We start from the raw sequence: 24334 nt of genomic DNA on the forward strand, positions 1-24334 counted from the left end.
GCCTACAGGGTGGAGGTGGAGCATCTGTCTGTCTGGTGTACGGATAATAATCTCACCCTGAACACCTCCAAGTCAAAGGAGCTTATCGTTGACTTTAGGAAGTGTAAACCAGACATTCAGCCCATCACCATCAATGGGGATAGGGTGGAGATGGTGCAAGACTTCAGGTTCCTGGGCACCTACATCAGCGAGGATCTGACGTGGACTGTTAACTCCACAGTGATCCTGAAGAAGGCGCAGCAGAGACTCTACTTCCTGAGGACTCTCAGGAAGAATAATTTGAGACCTGAGATCCTGCTGTCCTTCTACCACTGCTCTGTGGAGTCTGTGCTGAGCTGCGGCATCTCGCTGTGGTTCTCCAGCTGCACTGCAGTAGAGAGGAAGCAGCTTCAGTGGGTCATTAACAACTCCCAGAGACTGATTGGCTGCACTTTCCCATCTTTGGAGGAGATTCACCACACACGCTGCCTCAGGAGAGCCCGCAGCACTGTCAGGGACTCCTCACACCCCGGTCACCACCTATTTGAACTCTTACCTTCTGGGAGGCGCTTTAGAACAATAAGGAGTAAAACAAACACACTGAAAAACAGCTTCTTTCCAAGAGCTGCTGTACCAGTAGATTCAGTAGATTCTCACAAATCCAACAAGACCAAGCATTCATGATATGCACACTCTTAAGGCTATGAAATTGGGCTATTAGTAAAAAAAAAGTAGAAAAGGGGGTATTAAAGGAAATTATTTTAGATAGTCAAGAACAACCCAGGTGCTTTCTACAATCAAGTAAGTTTTACACTGTCATAGACTGAGAGGTTGCTGTTTAAGAAAGATTGGTTAATCGTGTGAGATTTCAGACCATAAAATACCGCGTTGACGGTGGCAAAATATTCGACCATTTCACATTTGATGTATTACTCTGCGCCCTGACGACGCGCGTTGCTACGCAGGTGTCAATAATGGCGCTATCAGCTGAGAGCGAGAGAAATTGGCAGAGCGACGATGATTGATGTGGATTACTCAATGCACTCGACGAGCTGGAAAAATCTGTGGGTCTGCTCACAGAATTTCTAGTTTGGCATGAAGACACTGTTGCTACGCTAAGCTTTGATGAGCCGACCACACCCTTTGACAACGATTCAGAAAGTGGCCAGGTGGAGAGGCATCTCATCGTCATCTATGTCGAATTACTTACAGAAAAATAAACCGTGCAAACGATGGAACTGGATTAGAATAGGAATAACCTCCTTATGTCTGATGATTTGCAGATGTTAATGCTGGATTACGGTTGCAAATTGAATATTTGCGACCATAAAATCCAGCATTACCATCCGCAAATCATCAGACACAACAGAGTTATTCCCTAATGCAACTTTTGCAGTTGACCACATCTAGAAAAAGAAAAAGCCTCTGGAGGAAAGATTATGTTCAGATTAGGCAAAGACTGTCTCATGTGCCCACAACGACCAGTGGTTGGTTTGTGGAGGAGTAAAAGTGAGATTTACCAGTATTTAATTATGACGGTGGTGCCATAATCCTGGGGAATGTTTTGCTGCCACTGGAACTGGTGTGCTGCACAAACTCGTTGGAATACTGAAGGATGACCTCAGAAGTCTTCGGCAAAATCTCAAACCATGAGCTAGCAGATGGTTCATAGTCTTGGACACAGTTGGGTATTTCAACAGGATTTGATCCCAAATACTTATCAAAGCTATTTGTGGATAAAGCATGGTAACATTAGGCTTTTGGAATGCACTTCCCAATGTCCTAACATTAACCTGTTCAAACTCAAGCATATGCCAGAAAACCAGCATATTTCATTGAACACTACAAGTTCACAGTGGTGAAAAAATCCAACCAGATTACTTCGTTTTTTTCCCGAAACTTGTTGATGGCTACTGCAAGTATTTGGCCAATGTGAAACGTGAGAAAAGACATTCAATGAGACTGTAGGTAATAACAAAAAGAACAGCCATAATTATAAAACTGAGTGATACTTTGGCAAAATCAGCATTTAACATGTGCATGCTGCAGTGCAAGATGACAAAAAGACCCCTAGATGCATGTTATTTGCACATTTCTCAACCTACTTTAAAATCAAAAGTACAAAACATGTGGGAGGTAAGGTCATTCATAGTGGTGGAGACACGCATCCTGGTGATGAATCAGGTAATGCTGCAGCTTCAGCCTCTGGTCAAATCTATTGGCAGATCATCATGAAAACATTGTACATAACTGCACCCCATTCTTACAACGCTGCCACATCAGTGTTACCATGTACTGTTCATAAGCGGAGGTTCTCCTCATTTTTAGCCACACTTTGCAGCAGAGACCTCTGGAAGTCCTCATCACAGGATTCAGGTATCAGGAACTCCAGAAGCAGGTCACAGATGCAGTACAGGAGATGTCTGCACCCAATCACACAATCAGGAATGATACAACAATTATGAAAACACACTGAAATGATTCATAAAGTAATATGGAAACAAAGTACTTTTTTGGGGGGGCACAGTCTAGAGAACTATACGTCTGTCTGTCTGTCCGTACGGACTAGGTCCAAATATTTGCCATTATGTCTCCAAGCCTTTTGGACCCAGTCTAACTAAACCTGGGATAAGGGTAGTCCAATTTGGGAGATCACCAAAGCAACAGTGATCTGATTTGTGGGAAATGCATGTTTTTAGAATGTTCTACCAGATAAAATAACAATTACATAGGCTAGTCCTCCTTTAATTATGTCATGGGATCAGTAAGTGTAAAATCATATTTTGGGTGCCAGTTGCCATTACTATTTAGGCAAAAGGGGTCATCCAGTGCAAAATTTTACCCAAAGATGACAATAGGATTTGCCAGTTCACGGCTTCTTGTATCATTCCTAATCTATTTTCCTTGGATCGTGTAAGACCAGCTGACCTATCGCGGTACAGTAGTTGATGGTCCTTGGTTGTTGACTCACTTGTTGATGTGATGGTCTTGTATAGAGTCAAGCATCACTTCCAAGCTCAGCCGGTACTTCTCCGAGCCCAGCATGTCAGTGACAAACTCTTTTTGGAAACAAACCAAAAACAAATCACCTTCAAGACCCATACAAGTTAAAATGTTGAACTCACGTTAAAACCAAACCATCTTCCAGATGCTACACACCTGGAAGCAGCTGCATAAGACATTCCAGACAATGATCCTTGGTTTCCTGTTTTAGCATGGCACTACGCTCTGGCCGTGGCTCAGCTGGCAGGACACCACCAGGCCATACAGCTTCTTGAATCACTTGTAGGTAAATCACCCAACAGGGGGCGCTGGTGAGGTGGGCAGCTCTAACATCCAACCATCTAAAACACAAATCAGTCAGTTTGGTCTTTACTGTGGCAATCAGAAACCTTGAGTTTCTGACAAACTACAGTGTTTGAGACCTGGTTGACATGGTGCAGCTGTATGTACAGTCATGAAAGCGACACAGGGATCCACTGTACCTCTCTATGAAGGTGCCAAAGAGGAGTCTGATTGTTTTCTGTATGTTCTCAGTGCACAGCCACGTCAACTGGTCCTTCATCAGCAGGCACAAGATGTTTAAAGCAACATCTGCCACAGCTGTGTCTGCAGCACAAAACACACAATTGATCACATGACCACACAGCACATTTACAGGATGGAGGGTCACAAAACACACCAATTGTACAAATACATGCTGGATGTGCTTCCATAAAAGAAGAGTTTTGCTGCACTCAAGTGGTTGCACAGTGTTATTCCACAGACTTCCCCACAACTAAAATAAAGGTGCAAATATGGACAGGTCTCCAAAAAGTCAACCTGTGCCGTGAGTTTTTTCAGAAGTTTTCTTGTCGTTGCTGGGCTGCTCTCTGCTCTGCACGGCTGCTCCCGTCTCCTCACCTGACCTACACAAAAGCCTTTCCTGCTCCCGGATAAAACTCTCCAGGCCAGAGAGTGACATGCCATTCAGCATCTAAACCAGTATAGGAAAGGATTGCATTTGTTAAGAAAATTTTTATTTGTTTCTAACAAAATGTGCATCACATGCTGAGGACTTACAGTGCTTCCTTCACTGAAGCAGTACGAGACTTTAGGGTGCAGGTCAGGTACATTGACAGATGGTGAAACTTTGCTTGGAAACACAAGCCTCCTCATGTCAGAGTTTGAGTAGAAAAAATAACAAGCAAAACATTAATTAATTTAACATAAAACAAGACAAAAAACAAAGTGTGACATTTCAAACATCTTGCATGTTTGAACAGACTTTTATACAAATAATGAATGTTTATGAGTTCAATGGTATGAATATTTCACAAGGTGCTTTCACTTAATTAAATATTCGTTCCATTGAAAAAATGAAAAAAAAAACCATTCATTATTTGTTTTATATGAGGCTAAAATAGATCCTTGTCATTTGATATTTTATAAATTTATAAACAACAGAAAAGGGACTTACATTTTGGTGTTCCACTGGTGCTTAACAGTCCAACACAAACTTTAAATTGGAGTCCAAAATTGCGACAATGTAGTCCGTGATGCCATCCACCGACTTCGTTTACTTCCAAAAAAAAAAAGAGGCTTTGTGTAGTTCCTCAGTCTAGCGAAAAATCACATCAAATTTGTCCAGCTTTTCGTCCTAACAGCTCATCATGTGTTAGAAGAATTAGCAGCATCAATTAGCTTCTCCAAATCATCGTCCACAGGCAAAACAAACTCTGTCATGTTTAACTAAATGCCGCCCCCAGTAATGTGAGTGTGTGAAGTGGTCAGGGTGTGCAATAGCATATTTCATATAGCACCAATATTGCATGCAAAAAAAAAAAAACAACAAAAAAACTATTGCACAGTCAATGAAACAATGGCAAATGGTATGAATAATCCATGTCACGTGACATGCAACCCACCAATCACATCCACTCAGCTGTTATATAAAATCAGTTAGTACTCATCTAAGTCATTGTTAACTACTTGGCTTTTTAAGAAAAATTATTGTATATCTTATTTTAATTATGGTGCAAACACTTTTTGGTGATGGAAGATATAAACACTCCAGCTGCCTGCCCACACCTCATATTTACACCAGCACACCCACAGGAGTGCAAGTGGAATTGTTACCACATGAAAATGACAACTGCCTCAGGCGGAAATTAGCAATGGCACCGGCACTGGGATCTGCACTGCTTTGCACCGGGTATGGGGTCAAAATATTTGGTTAAACACTGAATTACATGCTAAATATTCCAGTAAATATTTCTGTAAAATATTGACATAAATAGCAACATTATTTCTTGTGGCTTCTCCCATTTTTGCTCTGGCTCGCCACAGTGGATCTGGTGTGGATCTGCTTGATGATTTGCACAGGTTTTACCACATGCCCTACCTGATACCTAACTATTAAGTTAAATATTTAAGTAAACAGTTAAGTAAATATTGAGTTGAATATTTAGCTGTACCTGCACATAAATTCTGCTAATGATTTAGACAAATGTGGAATAAAAGTTTGGTGAAATGTTTTGTAAAAGTTTGGTGAAATGTTTTGTTAAATATTTAAACACTTAGTAGCTGTTTAAATATCTTTTACTTAAAGGACATGTCTCATGTGTTTCTGCACACATGTGCTAATAATTACTGATTCCTGATATATTTTATTTTATTTCTCTCACTCTGAGCATTAGCAGGTGCATTTCTGGAAGACATCTCGCTCAGCAATTCTCAGCATTTTTCAGTGTGTGACATCCTAATTAGCAAAACAGAAACATCTCAGTGACTGACAGAGAGGGAAATGAACCTACTCCGTACAAAAACGAGGCATTTAAGCTGCTGTTCGAAAGTGATGGCTCATATTTGCAAAGAGCAGACGACACGCTTCTCCCTGAAACTCTTAACTTTTTCAGAGAGTCAGATTTTGGAGCTTAAAGTGTGTTGACGTGCTGTTTGTGTGGATGCTAGTTTACTGAAGCTGTGGACATGGACGTGGGACATCTGACACTGTTTTTAACAGACTGCATGGACACGGAGATGGATTTATTACATTGGAAAAAGTCAGAATACATTATTTCCAGAAGTTCTTGGACGTTATTTTATGTGCCACGACCGAGAGAGAGGCAGAGCTGCAGCCGGCAGCTTCTTTGATCATGTGAAGTTTACATTTGGAAATTAATTGACATCATGACGATCAATGTGGCATGTTCCCCTTTTGTGTTTTGTGGCTATATTTCCTTTTTTTTTTACTGTGAGAGTGTAAATTTGGAGCTGTGTATGTGTGCTGTGAAGCTTGCTCTGTGTGTGTGTGTGTGTGTGTGTGTGTGTGTGTGTGTGTGTGTGTGTGTGTGTGTGTGTGTGTGTGTGTGTGTGTGTGTGCGCGCGTTGTGCAGCTGACGAGACACTCGCTTTCCCCCAGGCAGCAGATGTTTTTTTTTTATTTTATTTTATTGATAAGAATACTCAATTAATTGTTCACAAAGCTGATCCTGGAACAGAGATGGTTATTGACAGGCTGCGTTTATGACTCATGGCAGTGCAGGTGCACAAAAACCTTCTTAGAGCCGCAGCTTTTACCGTGCCTCCATCAAAATTTACACTGTTAAACCAAACACTCCATTTTATACAGTAATTAAGTTAATGTAACTCAAACTTTGAAAAAAGTTATAGTCACTCATCTCCATTAATTAAACTAACTCAAAAATGAATTGTTGTCAGTTCCTTTAAGTGCATTTAGGATTTTGGGGCATTTAATTGTTGGTGATGTATTTCCAGTGCATTCCATTCACTCATTTCAACTGAGTTTCTACCATTATGAAAAACTGCAAGTTCTGGTCATGGGCTGCCATTTATCATTTTTCATTCTGTTGTAGTCCTTATATATATATATATATATATATATATATATATATATATATATATATATATATATATATATATTAGAATGCAGATTACTGTCAACAAGTAAACCAAAGAATGCATCCAAAAATTTAATCCAAAATACAATGCAATTTTTTTTAGGTAGAAATTTATTTGTCACTTTTAATTGAAAAACATAAACTAGATTTATGTAAGTTTAATTAACTGTAAATTGTTAAGGTAATAAAACTTTAACAATTAAATTTTTGAAAATGATTTCATTTAATAAGTTGGCAAACTCAAATGGTTGAAGGCAATCGGTTTCCTCAAATGGTTCGAGTTCAACTGACTCATTGGGTTTTACAGTGATCACTTAAAAACGAGTCATCATAACACAACATCACACTTATGTCAACTTTGGAATTAGTCAGTGCCTCCATTCTTAATGTTAGCAGCTACATTCCATTGAAGCGCACACTGGGAAGCGTCAAGTTGCAATGTTACTTGTCGGAAACACCAGAGAACTCACAAGTACTTAGTTTGTTGTAAATGGTGTATACTTTGAAACCGCTCACGGAAGTGCACAAAGTAATCCCGGTGGATCACTGGATGGTCACTAACAGCCTAAATGTAAATTATGATTTTGTCTTTTAACTAAACATTGAGCTACTATGTAATTTGTATATGAAGTAAATATTTTGAAACCTTTGCAATAAACAATGATTAAAATTACATTAAAGATTTTTAGCCCCAAAAAAATAATAGTTCTTCAACTTAAATGTTATGAAACAGTGAGTATAAATCCTGTGAGACATTTTGCCCACATTATCATGTGGGCCTCACAGCCTATGTAGAACTTACTTCATACTAATATAAAATCTGAACCTTTGATTTGAAATCATGCCTGATACCCACCTATACTTTCTGTTGTCCATTGTTCTTCCATCAGTGTCTCCTTCGAGGTCCTCTGTTGGACTGAAGATCTCAGGCTGAGGGAATGCTGTCTTCAAAGTATCTAAAGCATTTTCCACCATCTTTAATGATAAAGCCATAAAATAATAATTTCCCTTTTTTAACTTGTCGTATGCATGTCCTTAATGTACCTCAGTCAACAATCCAAATCTGTTCTTCAAGCAAAATTACATTGAAGTGTGATTTTTAAATAAATATAGTATGTTCTTCACAATCACATTGATTGTTCTGGCAACCAAAACCTTGTTTACTCTTAAGCAATATATAGGGCATGATTTATGAATAATTATGCTTCATTCTGCCAGTAGAATACACAGAGAACTGTATGCACAGCTGTCTGTGTGCATTCCACCATTAGAATGCAGTATAAGTATTCACCAGTTTGCAAAAATATCATGATGGAACTATAATTAAATGTCTGAAATAAAAAGTTTTTTTTTTTTTGTAATGGCCAGTGCGTGAACTTGCTCATTTATGTGGCAGTGTTAATGCGTAGTGAAGCACAAGGCACATAACCTGCAAGTGACTGATTCAATGTCATTTTATGCTTACGGCCTTTAACGTGCAAAATCCTCATTTACATACTGCTGTCTCTTCACGCTATCATCCCTTATTAACTTGTGTACTAATCATGGTGTCTAATCAGCATCTTGATATGGCACACCTGTGAGGTGGGATGGATTATCTCAGCAAAGGAGAAGTGCTCACTATCACATATTTAGACTGGTTTGTGAACAATATTTGAGGGAAATGGTGATATTGTGTATGTGGAAAAAGTTTTAGATCTTTGAGTTCATCTCATACAAAATGGGAGCAAAACCAAAAGTGTTGCGTTTATATTTTTGTTGAGTGTTTATACAGTGGTGGGCACAGATAACCAAAAAATTTACTTTGATAACATAATCAGATAACTGAAAAGTTATCTTAGATAAAGATAAAACGATAAACCACCCAAAAATGTATCGGAAGTTACAGATAACCGATAAATTCCAGTATTGTCTCTGGTACATTTGCAACTACTAACAAGCTGAATTTGAGTTTTAACACCACGATCACTTTTGGAAGCATCAAAAGCTACAAAAGACCCAAACAATGAGCCAGTACTTCTATGTTTGAACATGCTGCCCCTGCTGGAAGCTACATGACTACAGCACAGAAGCACCCTAAGAGCAGTCACAAAGCCAGCTCTCTACCAATCACAATGCTCCGGTCAGGCGGAGGTCTTGAATAATAAAGGCATGCTGACTTATGGTTTTGTGTGAATACTGATAGAATAACTCCATTAATGTCAATTCTGTCATTTGTACAAAGTTAAAATATAACATATATCTTTTAATGTTGAATAATGCACTAATTCTGAGGTTTTGTAACAAACACAGACAGATCGCAAAGGATTCTGGGTAAAAGTGCCTCTGCTAAACACTGATTGGTTCAGTCATTCATTATGTAAACCAACACGTTAATGTGACGTGTGTCGTGTGTTGGTGTTTACAGATAAAAGTGCTTTTGTAAAATATTCCATTTTTTATTTGTAAAAACAGGCATTTTTATGGAGCCCTGGAAGTGTCATCACAAAATGCTTTGCATATGGAGAGAATGTGCGCACGTTTAATTAGTGCCGTGCACATGTTTTATGATGTGCGCATGTTTTATGATGTTGTAAAACGTGCACTCAATATTGTCTTGACACATAAATGTTGGCTTTACACTGTGCGAGTTTTGGCCCTTTTTCAGATGATTTTTCATTTGTGCGAGAATTTTTTGGACCGAGTTTCAGGTTAATCGCGCATCCTGCATCGTGTAGTGTACATGGAGTAACAAGCTGCGTTCAACATCTCACGACCACCTCCTGATCGCCGATCGTATGGTCGAATGAAAATCAAACCTGTTTGATATTATTCTGGTTGGCCGTCGTGAGTGTATCCTGCTGCTGAAGAGCTACAAGCATCCAACCACGTGCACTGTGCATGTGCAAACACCGCAGAGCTGTCTTCTAATGTTTTTGTTGTTGTTGTTGTTGTTTTGTTTTGTTTTTAAACTTAATTTGTAAAAAAAATAAAATAAAATCCATTTGCAAAGCCAAAAAGTTGATTTGATAACCATATGATATAACCTAGGTCAAAATAAATAGAACACTGCCATCTACTGGTGCCCAGATGCTTAGTACTTAGGGCGAATACTGCCATGAACACTACTGGCCAGTAGATGGCAGTAGAGGCCTTGAAAACTTGCCAAAACAAAATTCCTGATAATCCGTGTCTGCTACATTTAAGATGCGTGGAATTTAACAAACGCAAATACAATAATGTCTATAAACCCAGAGAATATATTCACAAGCGTTTTAGGCACTAGAGTTTAATGCTGCTGTCCGTGGAGCCTGAACAGAGTGTCTGAGATGCATTTGTCCTGTCGTGAATGTACTGAGATTACCCTATCCTATCCATACTGCACTGCTGGGCACAGCATGTGCTCACAAAACCTTAAAAATTAGCACATTACTTTAAAACTAAAACATATATCTGATATTTTCACTTTATAAAACTTCAGACATGACAGTAATTTTAAATAACTTGTCCAAAATTAGTTTGGTTAAAATTTGAACCATAAGTTAAAAATGTATGCCTCTGGATGACTTGGGTGATATTGCCAGTGTATCAGTATGGTGTTAAGAAAATGATTTTTTTTTTTTTTTTTTTTTTTTGTGACCAGTTCTCCTTTGCCTGCAGAGGATAGAGTGGGTTCTCCTAAAAGCAGCTTTCTTCTGTTTGCAGAGGGTAGAACTATACATCTCTTAGGAAAATTTTAACAGGTAGGTCTCAACTGATTTTAAATTTTCAAAATGTTTGCTGCTGTTCAGCTTGGTTTACTACGTTATTGGTCTAAAAGTTATCGGACGACAATTTATCGGAAGATAATTAGTCCAATAATGGTTTTTAAAGTTATCTAAAAAGATAATCCGATAATGAAAACATTATCTTCGATAATTATCTGTTATTGGATTATCGGAAGTGTGCCCACCATTTTATATATATATATATATGCCCATATATAGAGGGGGTTCAGGGGGTTCAACCGAACCCCCCCCCCCCCCTGAGAATTCTGCTGATTTTTTTCTGATCTGGATATCAACTTTATGTATTTTCTTTTCATTGATAATAAGCAACAAACACTAACTGTTACACAGCTATTATCACACACCCTCAAATTTCAATTTCCTCTGCCAGAGTAATCCCTTAAGTGATGAAAGGGGAAACTGCTAGATAAACTTTTCCCATGGGGGTTGAGAATTTTTGCTCCCTGGTCCCTATCCTCCTCTGATATCAAACAGATTAGTAGGCTTGTAAATACCCATGTAGACACACAATTACACTTGTCTGGTTTGTAAAAACATGTTTGTATGTATAAGCTGAGAAATAAAGGGAGCTTCTCCTTCCTGTTGCAAATACTGTAAAGGTGCAAATATTCACGTGGGATTTATTATGCGAATTTCGCGAGTTAAACAAGGTCACCAAATTAAATACTGCTATTTTAATACATAACGTACATATACGTACATATTCATAATGTAAACGTGAATATTAATACCGCTAAATACAAGGTCTGTTAGAAAACTATCCGGCCTTTTTATTTTTTGCAAAAACTATATGGATTTGAATCATGTGCACTTGCATCAGCCAAGCTTGAACCTTCATGCGCATGCGTGAGTTTTTTCACGCCTGTCGGTTGCGTCATTTGCAACCGACAGGCAGATATAAAGTTTGCATTAATGTTATCTTGGTTCTTCCTGGGTGGTTCTTATGGCAACTGATCCAATCCCAAGCAAGGACTATTTGTATATAAAAATGTATTTCCTAAAATGATATATTTTGGGTTTCAAATGAAATTTATGTAGCTTTTTACCCCTTGAAATCCTCAAAAAGCTTCTGCAGTTCACAATCGCTACAAGATCTACACATGAATCCTTGCTTACCTTATCAATTCTGGACTTGACAAAAGGCTTCCTTCCAAAATATGTGCAAACACCTGAGTTCAGAGCCAGGAACTCCTGCATGTCCTCACTGGCAGCTGTCTCAGGGATGCTGCTTAGTTGCTAGACAAAATAATAATAAGAAAAAGAATTCAACCAAACTACAAGATAACACAAATTCTTATCAATAATTGCATAGTGAAACTGTGATTTCAGGACCTACTTTAAGGAAAATATCCAGTTGGGTTTTACGGGCTTCTACCTTCTCGCTATCTGCACTGCTAAATGGAAGATCAGGGAAAAGTTTCTTTGGGCCTTTGACACCTGAAATACACCATTTTCAGAAAATGGCTGTCTTGGTAATGAGCTTACTTAAGTTGTATATCAAAGAAAAAAGATAACTTCTTACTCTTTATTAATTTCTTGATTACTGGTTTCTCCTCTAAACGAGTTTGCAAGTTGAGGAATTCGCTATATCTCCTATGAACAGTGTGAGAGGCCAAACGTGGTGGAGCATCACAGTTTCCAGAGCCAACTGCCATCTCAAACTGTGAAGTATATAGTGTAATCATTACAATCATAGGCAGTTATTGCAGATAATGGACATTCATTCATTCATTCTATAAAAATGTTCCAATTAAAGGTTGCAGGTTGCTGAAGCCTATCCCAGTAATCATTGTGGATTAGGTGGGGTACATCCTGGACAGCAGGGCCAACACATATAGACAGACAAACACATTCACACTCTTCCTCAAACATACAGTCAATAGTTCATCTGAATTACATGTCTTTAGAAGTGAAAGGAAGCCAGAGCACTTTGAAGAAAGCCATGTAGATACAAGAACATGCAAACAACACACTAAAAGGACCAGGTCGGAAGCAAACTTGGGACCTTCTCACTGTGAGGTGACAGTGCCAACCACAAAGTTATGTGAATAATTTCAGAAATAATCCAAACTTTGATGATAAAATATGTACTGCATTCAAAATGCAGAGTTTCATAATAAATTATTAAAATTACCTTTCCTGATACTGATATTATGACAAAAGTCTGGAGGTGGGCGAGACACATCTCATTTTGGTGAGACGCCCTGTGCTCTTCCATGGACATTCATCCAGGAGCACCTTAGGGGAAAATACACACTTTGTGTATGATTACAGTGTGTTATCATCAGCTAACCTTAGCCCGCTTCTTTACTGAGGGACTGGAAGTACGGAAGATATATATATATATATATATATATATATATATATATATATATATATATATATATATATATATATATATATAACATAGACACCTGCTCATAATTACGAGATCTTTTTGTAATTATGCTGTAATTATGAGATCTGCTTGTAATTATGAGATCTTTCCTCATATTTACAAGATCCTGATCTTGTTATTCTGAGATATTTTCTCGTAATTATGAGATCACCAGTCTAATTTTGTTTTTTATCCAGTGAATGTAATGTGATTCTGTAAACATGTGAGCTACAGTGGGTTAAATAAATATTGAACACGTCACAGAAATTTTAACCACATGGCAGTAACAACCCAAGTAATCCATATGCAAAGAAACCAAAGCAAATAAGTCAAAAAATTAAGTTAATGTGTAATAAAATCAGTTGACACAGGGAAAAAGTATTGAACACATTTATTGAAATTTTATACTTCATCCAAAGCCTTTCTTGGTAATGACAGCTTCAAGACACCTCCTGTATGGAAAAAACAACTAGTCACATGCATTACTCAGGGATAATCTTGGCCCATTCTTTCACGCAAATCAGTCTTCAAATCTTGAAGGTTCCATGAACCTCTTATATGAACGATGGCCTTCCATAGATTTTCTATTGGATTCAAGTCAGGTGATTGGCTGGGGCATTCTAGCAGCTTTATTTTCATTCTCTGAAACCAAGTGAGAGTTTCCTTGGCTGTGTGTTAGGGATCATTGTTTTGTTGAAATGTCCACCCTCGTTTCATCTTCATCATCCTGGTAGATGGTAGCAGATTTTCTTTATCCAACATGTCTCAGTACATTTTTCCATTTATCCTTCCTTCAATCATATGAAGTTTGCCAGTGTCATATGCTGAAAAACAGTACCACATCATGATGTTCTCACCTCCAAATTTTACTGTTGGTATGGTGTTTTTGGGGTGATGTGCAGTGCCATGAGACCTCCAAACATGGTGTGTGTTAGGGTGGTCCTTATTTTGCAAAGTTTTGAAATTTAATATTCTGGTCCGCTGAATAGGTTCCAATTGATGAGAAAGCATGCTGTGTAAAATTTTGTCTGTATAAATAAATTTTTAGAGGTAGCTCAAAAGCATTTCATGTTATACAACGCTATCCTAACTAAAACTTGAAAATCACCTGTGGAGACAATCTTGAATTTCTAAGTCAGTACCAGGAGGATTCATCAGGACTTTTGATGTTTAGGATAGGTTGGGACACCGTTAAGCTTTAGTTTGTATGGCATTATATAGCAGAAAATCATTAAAATTCAATGCTTTTGAGCTACCTCTAAAAATGAATTATACAACGTAACAAAACTTGACACATTTTTGTTCTCAATTGGAACCTATTCAGGGGGTCAGAGTATTAAATTTCAAAACTTTGTAAAATAAGGACCACCCTAATGTGTATTATGGCTAGGGTTGAGCCGGATACTCATTTCAGATGAGAATCCGGTACGGATGAAGCATTTTTGTCGAGCATGATCCAAATAAAACTCATCAATATCTGTGCTCGTGCTGAAGGAAAATTCTCATTGGCTAACTGACTGTCTTCACGCTCTGTGATTGGCCAGTCTCACACACAGTGCCCACCCCTCCAACCCTCCCTACACAGACACGTCTCTCTGCAGCTTCTCTCTCTCTCTCACACACACACACGCACGCACGCACACACACACACACACACACACACAGGATCTCTCTCTGTGCTTGGCTGGATTCTGCCTCACGTTGCTCTGTCACTACTCTAAGTTTTCTTCAGCTCGCCTCTTTTTCAGTTTGTCTGATATTTAAAATTACTCGGTGAAGTTGTTTTGTATCGTACGCAGTGCTTTTGACAAGACAGAGCTGAAAACAGCTCCTGTCGCATTGGTCACTACCTCCAGTATGGTCGGGTTTATTTATTTATTTATTTATTTACCGTTTGTTTGCTCTTCGTTTAGTTTGGTGATATAAAGTCAGCTGGAAAACTTTGCTCCTACTGAACGCGGTGCTTTTGAGAAGAATACAGTGAACAAGGCTGACACATTATTTCCTTGTTTGCTATCACTGGATGTTTGCATGAATCACCAAGTTCACACAGATCATTAAAAAATAAACAGTCTTACAGACCACTTACACACATGTAGCTGAACACTCAAAGTAGCTTATATTAATATTTTTATTGAATATGGCTGCATGCACTATCTGACACTTTATCACTGCTATTCATAAAAATAAATTGGTCAGTCGAACAACCTCTCTCTCTCATAGAGTCACTCAGTCACACACGCACACACAGACAGACATGCACACATATAGCTGAACACACAAAGTAGCCTATATTAATATTTTTATTGTATATGGCTGCATGCAGTATCTGACACTTTCTCACTGCAGTTCATAAAAATAAAAATAACTAATTGAAAAAAAAAATCACAGTTTGATCATAAAATTTAAAAAAGAAAGTTGTGTTGAGTATGACAACTCTTGTTCATGCATACTTGGTTCATAATTTCCTACTACATTGAATGTCAATTCTGAGGCTGTTCTGTTACTCATTCATACACTTAAGAATATTCATATTCTGAGTTTATAAAAAACTTGTTCTGTAAATAGTTCTCTTACTTTTGTGATCAAAAACATTGATTTGAATCTCAATTTTGAGGCTGTTCTGTAAAGTTTTCAAATAAACAATAAATATAGCAACTTCTGATCAATCCATATCAATTTCAGACTTAAAATAATGTACTGATTTAAGCCCTAGCCATTTTGGGTTAAACCACGCCCACTTCTGGTTTAGGCCCTGCCCACTATGATTACAGATACGGATACTGATAATTTAGATGGTTGAACAGATACAGATACAGATAGTGGTGTACTCGCTCATCCCTAATTATGGCATCCAAAGAGTTCAATTTTGGTCTCATCTGACTAGACTATATTCTCCTAGTATTTCATAGGCTTGTCTAAATGTTGTGCAGCAAACTTTAAAAAAGCTTCAGCGTGCTTTTTCAAGTCTTGTGTGGTGAGTGTGCATATAGACCATGGTGGATGAGTGCATTACTTATTGTTTACTTTGAAACAATTGTACCTGCAAATTCCAGCTCTTTCTGAAGTTCTCCACAAGTGGTCCTTGGCTCTTGGACAACTCTTCTGATAATTCTTTCCACTCCTCTGTCAGAAATCTTGTGAGTAGCACCTGGTCATGGCTGGTTTATGGTGAATTGATGTTCTTTCCACTTTCAGATATTGGCCCCAACGGTGCTCACTGGAGCATTCAGCAGTTTACAAATCCTTCTGTAACCAATACCATAAGTATATTTTGCAACCACAAGGTTGCCATGATCTTAAGAGAGCTCTTTGCTTTTACCCATGATGAGATGTTTCTTGTGTGACACCTTGGTAATGAGACACCTTTTTATAGGCCATCAGTTGGGACTGAACCAGCTGATATTCATTTGCGCTGCCAAGGAGCAGGATTGTTTTCAAATTACTGATAGATTTCAGCTTGTGTCTTGGCTTTCCATGCCTTTCTGCACTTCTCTTTCTTCAGGTGTTCAATAATTTTGTCTGTCACAGGGCCACATATAGACAGACAAATATATTCACACCCGAACGCACACGTACGGATAATTTAACATTTCCAATCCACCGAACCTGCATGTCTTTGGATGTGGGAGGAAGCTGGAGCACCCAGAGAGAACCCACGTAAACATGGGGACAACGTGCAAACTCCACATAGAAAGGCCACAGGTGGGAATCAATCCAGCAATCTTCTTACTGTGAGGCAGCAGTGCTAACCACTAATCCACTGTGCTGCTGTCAATAGCATCTTTAGAAATACATTGACTGAGAATAAGTGTGACTTGTTCAATACTTATTTTACCCGCTGTATATTTTTATTCCATAATAATAATAATAATAATAATATTATTATTATTATTATTATTATTATTATTATTATTAATAATAATAATAATAATAATAAAATACTACTACTACTACTAATAATAATAATGGTTTCTTTGTACGTTTACTGGCCAGTAGAATACCACTCAAACACAGCTGCAAATGTTCATGCAATATTAAAATGATTGTAAAACGCAGTTACTCATACTTTGTCATGCTTTTCTTAAAATAGTTTTTGAGGTCCTGCAACTTATACTCTGGTGAGACTTATATACTGAAAGATCACACATAATTAGAACTGAATTTTAATATTGATGATCATTAAAGTTGAAATTCACACATTTAATTTATTTCTGAATATTTATCAGGTGTTCATAATTTTTAATGCTTTTACCTTGCATTAAGTGTGCCTAAAACATTTCCACATTACTGTAGATGTTAGATCTTTGCTGTTTCATGGAACAGATACAGTAGGTTCAGCCTGTGTGTTTTTTAGCTGTTGGTTTGCTAGCAATAGGAATGACTAAGGAGGTATTACCTTTATGATGTACAGCGTATAGGCATGCGTTCCAGAGCCCCGCTGCTCCACAGCAGTGGCATTTCCAGCAATCTGGATATTCTGTATGTTTGCAGGTGCAACTGGGTTTGCTGTATTATTAAAATTGTAAGAGGTCAGATGAAACCGTCTTGGACGACAAGCTGGTGATTGTTCATGGGCCATTTCTGTTGGCCACTGTGACTCCATCGGCACCACCACCTTCGGACCAAGAGTTTTCAAAGGACCAAAGCAGCCCAAGCCCTCATCATCCTTTAAAGCGCTCATGGTACATATGTTGGTTGGAGGGCCACAATCACATAAGCTTCCTGACAAGTCATCTTCTGAGTCTGACTGAATTAGAGAGTCTGATGAAGCTGTTTTAGACTCTAATGCATTGGAACAATGGCCTGATTTTCCATAACAGCAGGTCATTCTACACGGGATGAGCAGACCTGCACTGCAGCGCTCTACCTTTCCATCAGATGTCAGGCTAACAGTGCTGCTCTGCAAGGACTCCTGGCTGTGCATGCCATCAAGATCTAAAGAACTTTCACTGGTGACATCTGCTTGATCAGAAGAGGAAAGTGAATTGCAGGTAGTCCAGGACTCGTTGTGGATCTGAGATCCGTTCAGATTATCTTCAGAGAACTTGTCCATGTTGATTTGCTGTGGTTCTCTGGACCTGGTGAATATTTCTACAATGGTCTGGTTGAGCAAATCTGGATCTGATACCCTACTTATGAGCGGCAATAGCACATTATAAGTGATGAGTTCAGTTACCATGTAACTTCCAGTCCTGGTTTCCATTTGAGGGTATGGAACAAGCACATGTAAGATAAGGTTCACTAGAGTACTGGCATATGTAAGCTCTGCAGCTGTGCTCCTCACGGCAGGGTGAGGAACATCTACGTCACTGTAGCACTGCCATAGACTAAAGCTATCTATTTGTGTCCCTGCTGCATCCAAACACATCTGCTTTGCGGTCATGTAGCTCTGCAGGTGACAACCATAAAGCTCCAGAAGCCTTTGAACCAGCACCTTTCTGTCCAGTTTACGTGCACGTTGTTTTAGTTCCATTACCACCTCCAGCATCGAATCACGCACTGTTTGCTCAAACTCTCCTTCCTCCCCTGGCAGTAGAGTCCGAGACCATGAGGAGACAAAGTCTCTCATTGCTTTGTGGACTATACTGTGGAGCTCATGGTTCAACCTCTGTTCATGTTCAGGACAATAGAGTGGAGGATTATGTTTACCAAGAGGCAAAAAATGCTCGAGATGGAGAAGGCTGTTCGCATCCAGTAGAGCACGGCACCCGAGCCAGCCACCCAGAACCACCAAGAGACTGGTGAAGATGCAGAGGAGCCAAACGTTCACAAGAAGATGGAAGAGGATGAGCCACGCTACCACAGCTCCAACTCCTAACAGTCGTTGCAGGCCAAAAATGTCTGACAGAGCCCAGAGTTTGGAGATCTTTGAGGAGGGCATCGTGATCAACAGGTCAGATATGTGTCCTGTAAAAACTAGTAAAAAAGACAGTAACAATGACGTGGAAATATGAAATAATATGAGAAAGGTCGACAACTACAATCATATGTATTTTTCAAACTATTTCACCCGCATTAATTTTAATGTTAATATTATGTATCAACCCTTCTTATACATCTAAAAAGGCAAATAACCTGTTATATCTTCAATATGTACTGGAGAAATGTTCTCAGTTGTTCCTTTGTAATATTTAAAATCTTTTATTAATATGTTTCTATTACTTTTTTATATTTAGGTGATTCTTAGACTACGGGCACTTATGTCCTTTGATCATATTGTATGAAAAACAGTAAAAATGGGAAATTTCACACTTTTATAGTTATCTTTACAATGAAAGTGTGTTAAGAAATTTGTTCTAGTAGTCTATGATGACTTTTTCACCTTTTTTCAGCATCATTATATGCAAATATTGCCGTTTTGTGCTTGTCCCACACCCAGACTTTTGATCTTCAATGATAAAAATTAATGGTAAAGAAACGTTTTTTCTAATGTTTTAAAATATCTCTGAATAAAATATCAGTAAAATAAGCAAAACATAATTGGGGTATTCAATGTCATACAACTGTTGTGATTTTTTTAAACAAAATGTAGTTGTCCCACACTATTGCCGTAATTTCCACCACAACACTAATGTCCCTTTAAACAGTTTGTATGAAAGATTGTTTGGGTAGTTTCTATGGAGATAAACAGTGACATCAGAGCACATGTATATAGCGCCAAATCACAACAAACAGTTGCCCCAAGGTGCTTTATATTGTAAGGCAATGGTGTGGTGGAAATTACATTTACAAGGCCAATAGTGCCCGTAGTTAAAGAATCACCCATATATAATATTGTTGCATTTTTACAGTTGTCGATGGGGCCACATCCACATCATGATACAACAACTTGATCCTACCGCCTATGCTCCTGGCCTTACTAATCTTCCACTTGGTCTCTTGCACACGTGGTATGTCTACTTTTCTAATCTCCATCATATCTGCCAACTCTCTCCTTTTACCAGTCATATTGCCAACATTCAAAGTCTGACTCGCACTTCTACCCTTCTAGCTTTCCTCCTCTCCCCTGTCACTTGACACATTCTCCTCCTGTTCTTCTTCTTTGCCAGCAGTAGTCCAATTCCTGGTGGCAACATTTTGGGCAACAGGAGTCAATCCATCTGGAAATTCAATTTGTGACCTGCATTAATATGGTGACTTTTTTATGCCGGATTCCCTTCCTGACACAACCCGAGGCATAAGTCCGGTTTTTATCATCTACGCCGGTTAGCAACTGTGAAATCTTTCTTGTCTAGACAGCACTTTGAAACAGTGATCCATGCTTTTATTTCATCTCAGATAGATTACTGTAATGCACTTTATGTGGGAGTCAATCAGTCATTATTGCTGCATCTGCAGTTGGTTCAAAATGCTGCTGCTTGGCTTTTGAGAGGAACTGGAAACCGAGTTCATATATCTCCTGTATTGGCTGCCTGTATGTTTTACGGTACATTTTAAAATTCTTATATTCGTTTTTAAATATCTTCATATTGTTGCCCCACCTTACTAGTGCAGTGGATAAGAGAATATTTAGAGGGGAATCCTGCAAATTGCTAGTTGAGTTAACACGGTTTTAAAAAGGAATAGTTTGGATCATGTATCATCCTTACTTATCACATTACAGGGTGACATATGTCACATGTCATAGAATCCAATAGACATAGACTTTGTTTGACCTTTACTTTGGAGACCAAGCATTTAACAGTCAACACTATTCCATTTATTAATCCTATTAGCTCAACCAATAATCTGCATCACTTTTTACCAAAATTGGAGCAACTTTAACTTTTGACACCTGTACAAAATGACACTGACCTTTGTCACCATTCTTGCTGGTTTCATCCCATAACTCCATACAATTCATTCACAGATAGTCCAAACTATATCTTTTTGGAATCTTTATGATCAGGCAAATAATGTGGAATATTTTTCAATATGATTGGAGCATCTTTTAATTTTGACCTCTGTGTAATTCTTCAATTGACCCCTACCTGACCACCGATTGAAAAGTCAAGTGGCCAATCATTTTTTTTCAAAAGAGGAGTGTCTAAGGAGTATTTCTGTCGAATTTCATGCTTTTATCACCATTTGCATGATTGTTTCACTTATCTGCTGCACTATACCTCTCTGAGCGTCTTCATCCTTATGTACCATGTCGTCACACTGTTGCACTATACCTCTCTGAGCGTCTTCATCCTTATGTACCATGTCGTCACTTAGGTCAAGTGACCAGCTGCTCCTGGAAGTACCGAGATCCAGAAGGAAGCTCAGAGGGGACAGGGCCTTCTCTATTGCTGCTCCTAAATTATGGAACAGCTTGCTCTTGTCTGTGAGAGAGGCCCCTTCACTGCCCAGTTTTAAAGTTTGTTTAAAAACCTATTTCTTTCCTTGGGTTTCGGCCCCAGTAAGACTTAGTTTTAAAATTGTGCTTCTTATTTATTTATTTAAATGTGTTTTTATGGATGTTTTATTGTACAGCACTTTGTGTCAGCTGTGGCTGTGTTAAAGTGCTTTATAAACAAAGTTGGTATGGTATGGTACTCTTTTGGTATCAGCACTCAGTGTGTACCGGCTGCACACCCCATGTGGCTGAGATTTGACAACATTTATGGTTAATACCCTGCCTCCTTGCACCCTCCTCATTTATCTGGGCTTGGGACCGGCACTCAGAATGCAGTGGCTGCACACCCCATGTGTTTGACAGAACTTAGGGAGAAACAGCTGTTTGTACACTTTGTATTGAGAAGCTTTGCAAAGCATTTCTGGGATTGGATGCATTGTGTGAATTTGCAACAGACAAATTATTAAATTAAATTGTTGCATGTGCAATTTGTTTTCAGTTTGAAAGATATTTTTGATGCAAATATTTGTTATTCAGTTAAAGCTGAAACTTCTGTATTTGTAAGTTTTCTGCCTTTTCTGGTGTTGACTTAATTTGGAAGTGTTGTTGCCCCCATTGACCACCATACATTTTAATAATTCCATTAGCACCACACTGGGTGAGAAATGACTCATTTGAATCCTCATTCTGAACTCTGTCAGTGTGTTTATGTGGATGGACAAATCTTTTTTTTTTTAAATGAACACACACACACATATACGAGGTCTGTTAGAAAAGTATCCAACCTCTTTATTTTTTGCAAAAACCTGATGGATTTGAATCACGTGTGCTTGCATGAGCCAACCTTGAACCTTCGTGCGCATGCTTGAACTTTTTCACACCTGTCGATTGCATCATTTTCTGGTGTGAGGACGTGTGCAGTGCGCTCGGCGGATTTTCATTTCAAGGAAAAAGACGGAACGACTGGAGCAGCACCGCATCAAATTTAGCCAGAAACTGGTCGACAGCCAGGTGGAAACCATTCGGATGATTCAGACGGTGTGACTATCCGAGAAATTGTGGAAGAGGTGGGCATGTCACAGCATGTCCTGTAAGACTTCAACATGGAGGTGCTTTTGCTCCGCCGTCAGAAGCAGCATGAATTTCATAGCCACTCTTTTTATGGACAAATCTTCTGTCTTCTACAGTGGAATGTACCGAAAAAGTGCTGATGTCCACCTCTTCCGCAATTTCTCGGATAAGTCACACGACGGTCCCGCTTCCCCACAGCATTCACTTTGGAATGATCTGGTCATTTCAGCGTGTTGATGGCTGACCGGAGCGCGGCTCGCTCTCCACCATTGTGCGGATGTCTTTAAACCGGTTGTACCGCTCCTTAATCTGTGCGATGCCCATAGGATCGTCACTGAAATCCGTCTGAATCATCTGAATGGTTTCCACCTGGCTGTCGCCCAGTTTCTGGCAAAATTTGATGCGGCGCTGCTCCAGTCGTTCCGTCTTTTTCCTTGAAATGAAAATCCTCTGAGTGCACTGCATACGTCCCACACAAAGGCTGTTTACCAGGAAATGTCACAATCGACAGCCGTGAAAAAGTTCACGCATGCGCACGAAGGTTCAAGGTTTGCTCATGCAAGCACACGTGATTCAAATCCATCAGGTTTTTGCAAAAAATAAAAAGGTCGGATACTTTTCTAACAGACCTCATATAAATATATATATATATATATATATATATATATATATATATATATATATATATATATATATATATATATATGTATGTATGTATGTTATTCAGACTCATGCCAAACAGCAGTTTGAAAGGTTTAATGACTAACTTTTTCAGAAATATAACCTCTGATTTACTGCTGACACTCTTCAACAGATCCAATACTTCAGCCTGAACAGAAACCCAAAACTCTGAGTGAACTATTTGCTGTATGACCATCTGATGATGTCCAGTGGAAATGTGACACCTGTTACCCCTCAGGGTATCAAAGTTATAGTGGACATGTCCGATCAAAAATAACAAATAACTGCTGTGTGAACTAAGTATAGTAAATACACATATGGATATAGAATTAATCTCTAATGTCTGGTTAGGCATACAGAGTGCAAGAAGCCACATAATAATAGTAACATTCATGATATCACTGTGTTGTAGACAGAATAAAAGATAAAAGAAACACTACCTGACAGGTTACAGCAGCGTTAAAGCACAAACACCTCCTCCACCAGGACACTGCTCTGATTAATCCTCCCACACAGATTAGCAATGTAAGCCTGCCATTCAACACACCACATGACCCTTACGGAGGATGGATGAGTGAGTGAGTGAGTGAATGCTACATATATCTTTTAGAAACACACACAGGTACACACGCACATGGTGCATCCAGAAACTACAATCCCTGGCAAAATTTATGGAATCACCGGCCTCGGAGGATGTTCATTCAGTTGTTTAATTTTGTAGAAAAAAAGCAGATCACAGACATGACACAAAACTAAAGTCATTTCAAATGGCAACTTTCTGGCTTTAAGAAACACTATAAGAAATCAGGAAAAAAATTGTGGCAGTCAGTAACGGTTACTTTTTTAGACCAAGCAGAGGGAAAAAAATATGGAATCACTCAATTCTGAGGAAAAAATTATGGAATCATGAAAAACAAAAGAACGCTCCAACACATCGCTAGTATTTTGTTGCACCACCTCTTGCTTTTATAACAGCTTGCAGTCTCTGAGGCATGGACTTAATGAGTGACAAACAGTACTCTTCATTAATCTGGCTCCAACTTTCTCTGATTGCTGTTGCCAGATCAGCTTTGCAGGTTGGAGTCTTGTCATGGACCAATTTCTTCAACTTCCACCAAAGATTTTCAATTGAATTAAGATCCGGACTATTTGCAGGCCATGACATTGACCCTATGTGTCTTTTTGCAAGGAATGTTTTCACAGTTTTTGCTCTATGGCAAGATGCATTATCATC

General features: G+C 38.7%; 1 protein-coding gene across 2 annotated transcripts; it reads right to left on the reverse strand.

The window, feature by feature from the left end:
• Window positions 1–1934: 1934 nt before the first annotated feature.
• Window positions 1935–23609, reverse strand: snx19a (sorting nexin 19a). 2 transcript variants are annotated; one of them, XM_034178596.1, is made up of 12 exons: window positions 23541–23609; window positions 17425–18935; window positions 12171–12309; window positions 11985–12085; window positions 11765–11884; window positions 7738–7856; window positions 4042–4129; window positions 3802–3955; window positions 3465–3588; window positions 3139–3323; window positions 2951–3038; window positions 1935–2402 (listed from the first exon to the last, which is right to left on the reverse strand). In XM_034178596.1, exons 2-12 carry the CDS (start codon window positions 18907–18909, stop codon window positions 2279–2281), a joined length of 2727 nt encoding a protein of 908 aa, XP_034034487.1. In that variant the 5' UTR covers window positions 18910–18935; window positions 23541–23609; the 3' UTR covers window positions 1935–2278. The 2 variants fall into 2 exon arrangements, with proteins under 2 accessions (XP_034034487.1, XP_034034486.1); XM_034178595.1 differs by having other exon boundaries at window positions 17425–18944; window positions 23541–23599.
• Window positions 23610–24334: the final 725 nt, after the last annotated feature.

This window comes from Thalassophryne amazonica, chromosome 9 (assembly GCF_902500255.1).
Source record: "Thalassophryne amazonica chromosome 9, fThaAma1.1, whole genome shotgun sequence".
Lineage (NCBI taxonomy): Eukaryota > Metazoa > Chordata > Actinopteri > Batrachoidiformes > Batrachoididae > Thalassophryne > Thalassophryne amazonica.

What these genes read in the sequence shown, in the direction of transcription:
- snx19a (XM_034178596.1), bottom strand. Translation starts at nt 18,909, where the DNA reads ATGCCCTCCTCAAAGATCTCCAAACTCTGGGCTCTGTCAGACATTTTT. An exon ending in AACTGGATATTTTCCTTAAA is followed by an intron (nt 11,885 to 11,984) that starts GTAGGTCCTGAA and finishes TATTTTGTCTAG; the next exon opens with CAACTAAGCAGCATCCCTGA. An exon ending in TTTGGCACCTTCATAGAGAG is followed by an intron (nt 3,324 to 3,464) that starts GTACAGTGGATC and finishes TTTGTGTTTTAG; the next exon opens with ATGGTTGGATGTTAGAGCTG.